General features: G+C 37.8%; 1 protein-coding gene across 3 annotated transcripts in view; it reads right to left on the bottom strand.

The window, feature by feature from the left end:
* LOC145997184 (diacylglycerol kinase theta) overlaps nt 1-14,559 on the bottom strand; it is a 262,475-nt gene that overhangs the window by 54,130 nt on the left and 193,786 nt on the right. For all 3 annotated transcript variants that reach the window (XM_083133895.1, XM_083133897.1, XM_083133896.1), the window contains 2 exons: nt 7,058-7,192; nt 1,262-1,379 (listed from right to left, as the gene is read on the bottom strand). In XM_083133895.1, coding sequence (XP_082990021.1) covers nt 1,262-1,379; nt 7,058-7,192 — 253 coding nt within the window. The remainder of the gene's footprint in view (nt 1-1,261; nt 1,380-7,057; nt 7,193-14,559) is intronic.

The following is a 14,559-nucleotide window of genomic DNA, read 5'->3' as shown; positions in this document are numbered from 1 at the left end:
AGCAATTTCAACTAAACTTGGTACACGTATCACTTGCAATCTGGAAAGAAATACTGTGGGGGTAAGACACCCCTGGCAACACTAGGGGTGGGGTGGGAAGGGGTGATACATAAAAATAATCGAGAACATCCAATATTAAATTCCCCACAAACAGATATCCTTGACTCTATGCAATCCACACAACAATAGTGTTTCTCTGGTTGTCTAACATTCAGGCTGTGTTGCAAACGGAATCCAGTTTTCGTGACACTCCCAATGCGGTTCAACTTCAAGTTCATCACCTATCGGCATGGAGAGTGAGAAGGGGTGAAAAATAAAATGCCACAAATGACCTAGATTAGTGTCGAATCCATAGTTTTCGGAGTCGCTAAGCTAATTGGTGACATTCACGATCACATTTAAAATTAGTTACATTTTACAGTATAGTTCGAATTCATTATTTTCCTGTATAATACAAGATTGGGATAAATAAATACCCGGGCAATGCCAGGTAATCAGATAGTATTAAATATAATACTGAAGAAGATATTTTCACTTGTAGTTTCTCTACTTTACTGTTTTCAGTAGATCAGTAGGTGTTTTAAAAATCTATTGTGTTTGGATTTTCAAATAGATATAACAACAAATTATAAATCAAGAGCAATGAAACATTATATTTACAACCAACATGTTGAGCTAGTCACACTATATATGATATTACGTGATGCTGAAGATAATATTTCACTTGTAATTCTTCCACTGTACATGTATTCAGTAGGAAACCATTGAGCTTCAGGAGATTTTCAAGAGACACAGTAGAGTACAATTAACAACAGTAGATTTTTTCTACTTTAAACAGTAGAATTTTCCAGCAGGGAACCCTCTGAAAATTTTCGGACTAAAGCACTGCTCACATCTATGCATTTGTGGCCTCTTTGGACATTTTGCCAACTGAATGCTGTTTTGTTGTATGTCCATCTCGACTAACTCTTCAGGAGGGCTGATTGCTTGTTTATGTGGATTTTGAATACACTACACAATTTGCGCAAACATTTTATTAATGTTGTTAATTCACACCACAACACAACATGATAACGTTATCAACTCACTTCCGACTAGAAGTGGAGATACAACAAAACTGGTGATTTGTTAAAATACCAGTTATATGATCTGTGAACCTTTTCGGCATGTAAAGGTTAACACCATTCTCCTTTTCAGTTGCTATCATGCATCATTTCACCTACAGTACTGTATTTGAGTAAACAATACATTGTTTTCTTACCTGAAGCGTAGGAATATTGCAGGTCTCTTTCCCTCTTTGCGTGTGAGATTTTGTAAAGGAGTTGGATCACAAAGTTCTGATTCTTCTGTGGAATATGCATCAGTTAAGTAAAAATTACCTGCAAAAATACAAAAAAAAGTATAACAGTTAGTTATGAAGGAAAAAATAGTTGTTATCTCTATAACCAGAAACCTACATTGAAAAATTCCTTTCTATTTAATAAATACAATCATTACATGTATTTTAGCACCAAGATGTTAATGATCCAGTAGATTGAACATGCGAGTTCCAATTGAAAGTAGATATATGATTCAAGAAATATGGTTTAACCCATTACTTCAATTAAGAGAATCCTTGATTTAAAATATAAATAGTTTTAGACATGGGCATTTGGAGGGATTTAGCAAGGGGGCGATGCCATGCTTGAAAATAAACATAGTCTAAAATTATATATTTCACATATAATTTAATTTCAGTCACAGTAATTTGTGTTAATTACACTGTTTTACACACATTTTGTTACAGAAATGAAAGTACCCAATCTTTACTAATCTGAGGATGCTGAACACGGAAATGACATTAATAAAAGTTCGATTGGCTCTTGTTTTGGAGGGTGGGGGAGAGGGGGCACATTCAAGGGACCCACATCAACTCGAGTATATATGGCAACACTGCTGACAGTCTGGCACATCACATTCCAGTATATACACCATCCTTTGCTGTTTCAGATCCCTTCAACATTGGCCAGTTTGCATTCAGTTGTGCAGTGTCTCCAGCATATATTATAAGTATTATACTTGTTTCTTAAATCAGATTGCAGAACAACTCAACACTGTGACTAGTTTTTTCTGGATATTTATTAAATATGTACAGAAACTTGCATCAGATCAGGCATGTATCTAGAAATATCTTTCGGGGGGGGGGGGGGGACAAGTGTCCCAGGAATAATAATGTTTAAACACGATTAGGTAAAAAGACTGTATAAGAATAGAGATATAACATCACATATTCATTACATAGCTTACCTGTAGTTAAGATCGGAATACGTAATTTACATAAAAGCAAGTGCCCTAGCAATGAAATAATTGTCAAATAGATGAATAATTGAATATTTATCGAATAACAAAAATTATGTTACATGTAGTTGGAGAAAAGTAAGTTTCTGATTAATATTTTATGCATATTGAGTAGTAGTGTACATAAATCTTCTTTGTAATGTCCTTCAAAGCCGTATGATCCCAATATAATCCTTGTCTTCCAATAAATTCAGAGGAAATTATACAACAAAGGCTAAAAGAATATATTTTTCATTATTTAATTTTTGTACTTGATAAATCTTTCAGGGGAGTCAAGGACCCCCTGGACCCCTCCCCTAAATACGTCCTTGCATCAGATGCAGTTCTCTGATAAGTCTTATATATAAAAAGTAGTGATCTGAGAGAGCAAGACCTTTACTTTTCCAATATTCTATGAACATTTCTTTTTCAGATTCTAATGCTGACACTTAACTAATTCTAATATAAATGTCAGAAAACAACGATGCCAATTTTTAGCTATCTGAATATAAATGCTACAAAAAGAATATTACATATCACTGCAGAAATTTTACACTGTTACAATTGAGTTGTTGGTGTTCTAAGTCCACTTTATGTACAGTAAGGCTAATTGGGACTGGACCTACAGTTTAAAGTGGGATCCAAACCACTGTGTGCCTCCACTGGGTATCGAACCTGAGACCCCTTGATTACAAGGTGACGACGCTACCACTGCACCATCGGGAAGGCCCTACACTGCTACAAAAACAGTTATTATACAAGAAAGGAATAAATTATGGGGGATTTAAAGCTTTGCAAGGAAATGGAAATAAAAATCTATAATTCTTAGGTTATTGTCTTACAGCAGAAAAATACGACACTGTACTGCATTAAATATGAACGATATACCCTATTTTATCAAGATTTCGAAGAAAGAAATTTGAATATGATAATTGGTTTAACTATTGGATCTTTTCCAACTGTGATAAAGATTCTGAGGTTTATCAAAATTTATTTTAAGTGCACTTCATGCTCAGATAGTCTAATCGGGACTGAATCCATAGTTTAAAGTGGGTATGAACAACTCTGCAATGTGCCTTAATTGGAGACACTGTTCTACAAAGTTTCACTTTTTTCTGTTACACAAAGGAAAGTAGCTGTTTCTTCCTGAAATTCACCTCCTGAGCACGAATATGCACTTCATTTTCTAAGAATGGCTCTTAATTTGAAGTTACGGCATAATTCATGTTACCCATAAGCAATGCATTGGCACTTATTTTCAAGATAAGCATAATTCATGTTATATAACAATTAATCATGAGCAATGTGGACATAACTTGATAAATATATTAAGAGTGCCTGCGAAAAGAGGCACTTGTCCCCCCACCCCTACAGAGATATCTGGGAAGAATTAATACAATTTAAATTTTGAAATTAAAGCGTGAAAATATAGATGAGAGGTGCCGTGAAAGACAGTTTAAGCATCTATGCAAATTAAGTTAGTTCTGGTGATGCTTTATGATAATTCTCTTAACTGGGGGAAAGCATAACTCTATGTTTCCTCGGCACTTTCCGTGCCGATTCCCCCCCCCTCCCCCCACAAAAAATCCTGCGGGCAGCCTTGAAATACAGAGGTTGTTCGCTTTATATCCGACCATTTTCAATTCAGTGCTGCCACCTGGCGTATCATGCTGGAACTATGGGTCTGCTGGCGGGAGCAGTGTTGTGTCTGACCTTGTAGGTGCATGAGTGTTGGTAGTAAATGTTATCAAATGGCGCCGAAAATCAACCGGTATTGGGAGGATTACGTAATGGCCCTTTTCCATGCTAAGTTTTCATACGTATGCATTGTGAAACAGTGTCGGGAGAATGGGTTAACACTCGGGGTGACTACTGCAAAAGCTATTGTGGCCCGTTACACACAACAGGCTCCCCTTGCGAAACATTCACCCACGAAAACCACCAGGAGAAGGGCTGCAAGCAAAGTGTCACCCGTAGTGCTAAGGGGGATCCGTCGATTGGCGTGCCAAGAAAATCCCCCGACTCAACGTGATATGGCCCACAGATTTCACCTCGCACCGTCAACTGTGAACAAAACAATTTGCAAGCACCTCAGGTTGAAGTGTGTGCGGAAGGCCCGTGTACACCACCTTCTACCGCGTCACATTGCCGAACGTAAGACGAACTGCAGGAAACTGTATGAAAAGTACCTGGAAGGTTCCAAATGGAAGAAAGTTGTCACAATGGATGAATCATATGTCCATCTCACTGCTGGTGGTCACATTCGGGCGATCACATACTGTGACACTGACGGCAAGGGGCGTCAGTGCAGGGAAAGTTTCCCTCATGGCTTTACGGTTGTGATGGGATTCGGATATGAGGGTAAGTTGATGATACGCAAGGTGGTCAAAAACGTGAAGGTGAATGCCAGATAATTCCAAGACTCCATTCTGACACCTATCTATCGGAGAGACATCCCACAATTATATGGAATGGACGCGAACCAGGTGATGATCCATATGGACAATGCTTCGAGTCATACTGCCAGAACATCACTACGTTTTTATCAGGAAATGGCAGAGAAATTAGGAATTCGTGTCATTCCGTTTGAAGACATTCCTGTGAAAAGCCCAGTTGCCAGTCCAATGGATTTTTGCGCATTTGGACTGTTGAAACGACATCTTCAACATTGCCGCCCGGATGGTCTATGGAAATCTTGCAGGGAGGAGTGGGACAGAATTCCCATGCCTGTCCTGCGCTGGAGCTTGCTGCAATGGAAACTGCGATGCTGGGCGATAGTCCACAATGCTGGGGGTTCATGATTGGTGGTGGCAGCGCGGTATCTCTTAAGGTGAGTACAAGTCAAAATGGTAGGATATAAAGCAAACAACCTTCTGTAAATGGTTACTGAATCCTCGACAACAATGTTTTTCTGTTGTGTAGGAGAAAGTGCCCTTTCTTTACTGAAATAGATCCCTTGAACAGTAAAAACCACTAACAGCAAAGCACTAAGGGGGGGGGGGAAGTAATTAAGTAATACTATTATTGTTGAATTCCCACCCAGTCTTCTCCTAAGACGTCCGAAGATTCTCCATGAGTTGTTCATAGTTCTTTGCTCTCCTGTTCCTCAGAAAACTATAACACACTTGTCGAAATGCATTTCATGTAGTTCACTCATCATTACCGAAGAATTTTATTTCACGTTTTCATAAGTTTCTTGAATGTCAACCACACATGGACAACAGGAATTGATATTACAGACAACAGGAATTGATATTACAGCATTACCGTTGCATAGCAAAACTGCTTTAAGACAGAACTTGGAGGAATCAATAAAAAGTCTCCAGTACTTGGTCTTATGTGATGTATTCATCGATGCAAAGAAGCCTTTGTCATGTGGCACACAGTCAGGTCCCCTTTTGTTTCGAAAAATGGAAGAAATTCTTTGTCTTTAGGGTGCCTTCACATCTCATCCCCCAGGGAATTCCATTGTTGCAGCCGTAAGACCAACAATTCGGCTTTTATTTTAGAAAATTCTAAGTTCCTGATTAGGTCATTTAATTCGACCTGTGTTATCTTGTGGTTTACAGAATTCTTGTTGGGAAACCTGATGGTAAGAGACCTGTAGGAAGGCCAAGAAGAAAATGGAGGGCTAACATTGAGATGGACCTAAAAGAAATCAGTAAAGGATGGAAAAGGTTGGATTGATCTTGCTCAGGATAGGGACAAATGGAACGCTTGTGTTGCTGCAGCCATAAACCTTCATGTTTAATACGGCTAGAGAGTTAGTTAGTTATCTTGTGCGGTTCACTAGCAGCCAAAGATGGTAAGATATATAAATCTATATTTATAGCTTGCACTGAGCAATACTTTGTGGGAACAAAACTCTACCAAGAAGTTTGGTAATGAGTATTGTATGAGGCAAAAACTATTCCCCATCCAGCGAAAGAACAAACTTGAAATTCTAATTTGTCCATCCAAAGACAGGGAGGGTCACATGAATTCTTGAACCAATCGGCTTGGTCTAGTCAAGGCACAGCTAAGCCTATGGGTCGCTGACAGGTAGCAAACAAATGGATCTACAATTCTCTCTCCCCCTCTGAACTGCGAGTGAAGGGTGCATGTTGACAGTAGATGTCATTTATGACTGAGCAAAAATCAGGCATTTGGAAACACTACTTTTTGCAGTTCGAACTTCCCCCTTCTGGAGATGAAAAATCTGGGTTTGTCCATTGGATCTTTGGCTTGGCGGGGAATAGCAGGTAAAAAGTACCCCACTGCTAGTCAAACCCAGCAAGAAATCTAGCCTCGTGTGATTCACCCCGACGACCTTTGGCAGTTGTAAGGAAGATTTTTTTAAAATTTTCCGCTCCATTCGAAAAACCTCTTTGATATTCCAAAATATGAAAAATTGCATATGCTTAGAATTTCTTCTAGAGTATTGACATCAATTTTCGTGTAGTTTGCTTTCACTGTTATCTACATATTATCAATAGTTTAATAGACTTACATAGTTGTGAAACTATTGAGAATATCTAGACAACAGCAAAATCAAACTACATGAAAATTCACATCAATACTCTAGATGGAATTCTAAGCGTATGTAATTTTTCATATTTTGGAATATCACAGAGGTTTTTCGAATGGAGAGGACAATTTGAAAAACAATTGCTCTTACGACTGCCAAAGGTCCAGTCGACTGGATATAGCCCACTTTCATTTGATTAATAATAAAAAAACAATTAGAGACATTTTAACTTACCTGAATCCCTTGTGATATGGAATGCTCTCATAGCAGAAATAAGCAATTGTTCTGTCGTGGCCTGTCGTGACACCGTAATAGCCCTGAAGAGACGGCGCTGCAGGGATTTGTTACCATCGTAAACTTTGATCACTTCTGAGGAAACAGATAAAAGAATTATTTAAGTATTTATGGCACACAGACACAGACGTTCACAAGATAAGTAAATTGCATGAAATCAAAGCTCACAGAATTTTTTTAACTTATCTTCCTTTATTTTGTTGGTGTAATTTATTAGCTAGTGTGGTTACTGGCATAGCGAAATATTCTCATAGGTAACTTCTTACATAGAGTGGGCACTCCAGAACTATGATAAAATTCAAGCATAATTCCAGGTTTTCAAGGTGAACTTTCCAAATATTCAAGGGTACAACCTCACGTATTACCGCCTCTCACAACCGACACACATACACACACATATACATTAACAATATAAAGGATCTGTGTGTTTCAATTTTTATAAAAAATTATAATTCAACGGTATACAAGGTGCATTCAATAAATAACCAGAAAAGTAGTATAAAAAATCTAAAATATGACCGTGATTGTTATATGTTTCTTATTTTGAGAAGGCATCTTTAAGCTAGGGCTCCTCATGCACGGGATGCTGGGAAACAGTTACACAAGATGGTGGCATCCTTAGCAGAGTGCTCCAAGCTGGAGCAGTGAAGTGTCATGAGATTTTTGTTGAGTGAAGGCGTGAAACTGATAGAAATTCATTGCCGCATGACAGTTCTGTATGGTGACAACCATATGAGTTGATCTCAAGTGTAAGAGTGGGCTGAGAAGTTCAAACAGGGCATAACCAGCGTTGAAGATTCTCCACGTCCAGGTCGCTCTGTCACTGCATGATCAACGAAGTGGCAGAAAGGTCATGTTAACTCTGTTTTGGGACCACAAGGGACCAATTCTTGAACATTACATGCCCAGAGGTCATAATGTAAACAGTGCCACCTACTCCAACCTTTTGTGCGAAAAACTGAAACAAGCCATTCTGCAGTGACGACGTGGTGTCTGGTGTCCACTGGTGTTCTTTAGCTCCGTCACAATGCGAGACCACACACTCCCAATGTCACATTGTCTGCCACCAAGGAGCTAAAGTTTGAGTGCTTACCCCACCCTCTATATTTGCCCAATCTCGCACCTTCCGATTTCCACACCTTTGGCCCACTGAAAGATGCACTAAGTGAATCGAGGTTCCAGAATGACGACGAAGTCCAGTCAGTGGTGCATGAGTGATTACGCACGCATCCAAAAGATTTTTTTCCCTGTGGAATCAGTGTCCTTATCAAGTGCTGGTGTGCATTGAACTAGGCAATAGCGAGGGGGAGAGGTCTATGTTGAAACATAGTACAAGTGTAGTTCTTTTAGTGCTTGTAATAAATATTTGTTACAACATATTTCCGGTTATATATTGAATGAGCCTTGTATATATTTACAATAGTTAATTTTGTTAATAGTTGAGGCACGGAGTTTATATTTTCCATTTCACATACTCAGACTCGAAATACATCTACAAACACAAGTCGCAAATGTTACGGGATATACTAATCTACGAAAAATTATTAATTGCATGAGAATTTCAAACTCAAATTTACCTAATCAACTTCAAGGTATCTTATCTTACAATAATCTTCAGTTTGTCAGATAAGACTCTTCTGCAAAGAACACTAACTAACAAAGTAAGTAGATTGAGAGAATTGTTTCATTTTCCATGAAGCTTTCTTTTCCTTCCTCGATAAAAATAAAATCCAAACTGTGAAAAACTTGCCTCAAAGCATTTATAGATATGCATAAATTCAATGGGGTTTGAATTAATAAAAGATTTTCACGTCTACGGAGAAATATCCATGCAGAATTCCTGGAGCTAATAATTTACGCATAATTCCCAGAATTCTCGGTAAGTAGCCACCCTGTTAAATCATGTACTGTATGTACTCCAGCATGACACAGCACATGTATAGTAAAACATTTAGAAGAAAACAAATTAAAAACAGAGTCCAAAACAGAAGTAAGAATTGTAGGTGAAACATTACTTTCTTAGCACGTTTGCACATGCATCAATAACAGCAGTGGCATCTCCCCCATCGATATCGTCAGCACCAAAAACCAATGGGTGTTAATGGTGCAGTTGCATATGTAAAATTTCCTGGAAGGGCCATCCAAGGGTCAGTTTACAGCCAGCTCTCCCCTTGACAAATCGACCTTTGGACCCAACCCCCTGCACCTTGGGCAATGAAAAAGAGGACACAGACCCAAGCCATAACAATTTAGCAGGAAGTTGTCTTGAAGCAGGGCAGCGATGTCAACCCTATCATAATTATGCTAAAGTTAGCACAATTTGAGTTCTGTTAGCACCTAGCACCATGTGTTTGCATAATGGAAAAATCTAGTATAATTTGCGAACTTGCTTCTCTGGGAGGGAGAAATTCATTTCAATGGACGATATTTTGAGAAATTAAAAATAAAATTATATGCAGATCTTATTTCCCGTTGAGTGACATGCTTTCCCCAACCACACCCTCTTCTCTTCTTCTTTTTCTTTATTCTCCCCAGTTTACCTCAGGAGAAACATTTCATGGAAAGACATTGTTAGAAAGCTGTGGGGCACAAATAATAAAAAAAAAGTTCCCCTTTGTAGTTGACAAATCATCTCAAACTTTCTCTAGTTCAATGTTGAACTCATCTCAGAAAGATGACTTAAGTTAAAATTACAATCATCCGAAAAATAATTATAATAGTAAATTACTGTTACTAATTAATATTATATAATAGTAATAATTCATTATTATTATTATTTAGATCGAAACAATTTATCAGCATTTACCATAATTTCACATATTAAACAGTACTTTCTCTTATCGGGAGGTTGGCAAGACTGGAGCCACCTGCACTTTCAGGTTTGTCCATCACTTCGTGCACCCCCTCCAAGGTTTTGGTTAAAAAGCCCTGATTTTGTTGGTGCATGTGTAAAACTTGCTGCCGGCAGTCATAGAAAACTGCCCCGACAAAAAAATACTCATGTGTGCAAGCATGCTTAATCCTGCTCCACTTAGCATCCTTACCTCCTAACAGTTGGGCTGAAAAGTTCGTAGGCTAACATAGTAAAAAATATTTTTTTGACAAAATTCGATTTTATTATTCAATGTAGTTGCCTTTGAGGACGATACAACGATTATAGCGGTCATACAATTTTTCGATGCCATTTTTATAGTACAATTTCTCTTTAGCCTCAAAATAGGCCTTAGTTTCGGTGATTACCTCTTCATCAGTGCTAAATTTCTTTCCAGCGAGCATTCTTTTAAGGTCTGCAAACAGGAAAAAGTTACTGGGGGCCAGATCTGGAGAATATGGTGGATGGGGAAGCAATTCCTAGTCTAATTCATATAATTTTGCCATCGTTTTCATTGATTTGTGACACAGTGCATTGTTTTGATGAAACAGCACTTTTTTCTTCTTCAAATGGGGCCGTTTTTTCGTGATTTCATCCTTTAAACGCTCCAACAACGCTATGTAATAATCTCAGCTATCTCGATCAACTTCACTTTACGATCATTTAAAATTATTTTGTGGACTTTTTTGATGTTTTCGTCGGTAACAGCCTCTTTGGGGCGTCCACTGCGTGCATCGTCTTCGATGCTCATTTCGCCTCGTTTAAATTTAGCAAACCACTTCTCAACGGTTGATTTTCCTGGTGCAGAGTCCGAATAATGTTTGTCAAGCCAAGCCTTGGCTTCAACAGTAATTTTTTTTCGCCAAAAAGCAATGCTTTATTAACTCACGAAATTATTTTTTATCCATTTTTTCACAATAACAAAAGCTGCTTCACTCACAATGCTATATCTCACGAACTAATTATCCGGCAGCTGTGAAATTTATACATGTATCTTTTGAAGGTTAGTACTAAGTAAAAATCACATGGATTTAATTCTAGTAACGCCATCTATGAGTCAGCCTACGAACTTTTCAGCCCAACTGTTACACTGGTACAGTGGGATGCATAAGCATTAGCAAGCCAATTATCCATCAGCATGTTCATGCTCTTTGTTTTACAAAATGAGAGTTTCAAGAATTGAAACAAAATACCAAACATGCTGCTGGCAGCCTCTGCACCAACATACTTAAAAATCTATTTCTTAAAGACATCTACAATGAGAAATAATGAAAATGATGATGGACAATTTGCCAAGCAGTGCTTGTGCATCCCACTATACACTTCTGCTTCCCTACCTGTGTTTCAGACTCTTGTTTTCCCGAACCCAACCAATTTCAGTCTCCATCCCATAGGATGTCCCCATGTACCCACTGAGAAGAGGCTGGGCAATCTCCACAATTACTTTACACAGGGACATTCCCACCTGATATCAGCCACATTGGGAATCAAAACTGGGTTTCCCCAAATATGGTGGAGGATAAGAGGCCTCAACCGACCTTGAGAAGCAGCATTTGTAACTTGTCTAGTAGTTCAGCAGCACCCCAACAGATGTCTCTGTCTTAGCCATAGTGTTTTCTTCATTCAAATGCATTCTTAATAACTTTTAGGAAGAATGGATGAATAAACTCAGTTCCGCACAGAAATTGTGTTAATGTAAAGTGCAAAAATGTAAAATGTAAATTGTAAAATATGCAAACTTTCTGAACCTCGGAAAATATGCAAACTATAGTGTAACCACAATCAAAAGAACATTTGGCCAGAAGCCTTTGTTCATCTTCTCCTCCATCCATTCAGCTTGGCCCAGGGTGAAGCCTCTACTGTGCCCCTCCCCTCCATGTCTGACTATGATGCACACAACATGTAGTTCTCTCTACATGTTATATTGCTAGTGATCCTACCATACAGGCTTCCCCTTGACTTTAAATAGCAATACTAGCACAATTGCTTTCATGCCTGGGTTTCAAATGCAGTGGTGGATCTATATATGACAGCTGCCCTTTCGCAGTAGGAGATATCGTGACCCAATTCTCTCATAGGTAGGGTGACCATAATATTTTGACCACAAAAACGGGACATCTCAAGGAAGTCAGTTTCCCCCCTCCAGAAAATTTGGTTAGGCCTAATTATAAAATTATTGTTATCATTAACGTATTATTATTATTTATTAAAGTATGGATCTCATTAATGATACATACAATAAAATGAAATAAGATCTCCCATTGTCAAAAGTTATTAATTATTATAATCTCGGTATAAGTGGTCCCTTCTGAACTGCCTTTGATGTTTTTGCTATGCTGAAATTGAGGAATGTCAGAAGTATTTATTATTTGTGGAGCAGTGAATGAAAACTGCTTCATATTTCACCAACTGTTCATAAAATTCCCTAAAAATGAACCCCACATGTCTGACACAATGCAAGGTTTGTATTTGGAGATTCTGTGAAGATTCAAGATTTACATTCTTGTTGCAAGTCCATATTAGAACGGCATGTACGCTTCTTGGCCATGCTTATTCACTGCTCTACAAATAACGGAACACACAAATCAATACCTTTTTTTAGCATGAAATATCTCAAAATGTATACTTAGTTTTCATCTAACTCCTAGACTTTTTATAAAACGAGACAAATGGTGGTGTTAAATAATATCGACAGGATGACCGGGACACAACTCTGAAACAGGACTGTCCTGGTCAAAACGGGACGTATGGTCACCCTACTCATAGGTGCCATTTTGAGAAAAAGGTATCAGCCAATCACATTTAAAAGGTTAGAGCTAATCAGAAGCAACGTTGTACGTATTGCTTTGGAAGTAGTTTCATGCTCGACTAGAGGTTGCAGCCCTGCACATGTGATACGCTTTGATATATGGGGTACTCAACAATCGAGGTGTCTTGTTCCTCCATTATATTGGGTTTTCAATGCAGCAGCCAGATGCCATACTTACTGGAACACAACGGCTCCTACATTACATGCAGTTGCTGCTATATTAACCCATTCAGAAGTGCAGACATTCATTAAGATTGTCTGATGGTCTAGCCTGCTGTATTATGGTCTTACATGTATGATTTGAACTTTGCATCAAAGAAGAACTGGCGTAACGTGACTTCAACTTCAAAGTGTTCCGACACCTGTCGGTCACAAGTTGGAACTTTGTTCTCCATTTAATTTTGCTTCGAACAGGTGTTTTTTTTCTAAACTTGTTCTGACAAAGTTCTGTGTGTACACCCCTGCTTCGAGGCATACCACACCCTGAAGATCCTTTGAAGACACATTGGCTCACATTAATTATAAACAATAGTGCTGAAGATTTATGTACTCTTATATTAGTGCATTCTATTTAATTTTATTTTAATTTCACTTCATTTTATTGGGTAATACACACTGTTACAAAATTTCATTAAATAATTGTACACTCCTTACAATTTATGGGAGAATCACAAAATATAATATTTAGATCCAGTTTTATTATTCATGATAATAATAATAAAAATCAATGATCAGAATGCTACATTTTAAAAGTAGCTCCGCTACAGCTACATTTACCGAAAAGTAGCTCCCTACGCTACTTTTGTTCGCTACTCACTACTACGCTACTTTTGTTCGCTACTTGCTACTACGCTACCTTTGTTCGCTACTCGCTACTACGCTACCTTTGCACCACTTTTTATTTAAAAAGAATAAGGGTATTCAAAAGAAGCCCCTAGCAGTTGTACTTACTAGAAAATAGATTCCGTTATTTATTATCATGATGCCCATCATTCTATCATTTTGATAGCAGTATTGCTGCAGTAATCTATTTTTACTACAGAGTTTGAGAATGATGTGTGCATATATAAGTGGCAAATTAGTACAAATTTGATATCCGAGTATTACAATTAGGGTGTTACTCAAATTTGACATATTTTTCAAAAAATATATTTTTATTTGCACTATTATATCAACATATTTATCTTGAAGATAAATAGCATTTGGCCAGATTATATTGATGTATGTCATTTGGTTATCTGGATATCAAAATTATTCATATACCAATGAATTAAATTAAATGGATATCTACAATCTGCGATATCAGGTCATGTATCATCTAGATTATCTTTTTAAACCTCATACACAAGTAAGTGTTATTGTCGATTTTTTTTGACACTGTTGCTGCATAGAAAATTTACCTCAAAACTCCGGAAAGAAATGTAGCAAAATTTTCACTACAACTACAGGAATTTTGTAGCTTCGCTACAGCTACAGCTACAATTTTTAAAATGTAGCACAGCGACAGCTACAAATTTTGTAGCTAGCTACAGTAGCATCGCCACAAGTAGCACGCTACTTCCAACCACTGGTAATAATATGATAATGATAATAGTTATGAAAAAATAAAATGCTTGTAATCCAATTTTTATTTGATGCACTAAAAAGTTACTACAGGGTGTTCAGTTACAAATGATTGTCTGATTGTCTGTACTGCTCAATGAGTGAAAGCTGAACACCAGTGTATCACAAGCCATACAGTACCTGAAAATGTTGTCCTGC

Source organism: Lepisma saccharinum, chromosome 13, assembly GCF_977018435.1.
Source record: "Lepisma saccharinum chromosome 13, izLepSacc3.1, whole genome shotgun sequence".
Lineage (NCBI taxonomy): Eukaryota > Metazoa > Arthropoda > Insecta > Zygentoma > Lepismatidae > Lepisma > Lepisma saccharinum.
Note: the sequence above shows the minus strand (reverse complement) of the source record. Positions and strands in the feature narration are given on the sequence as shown.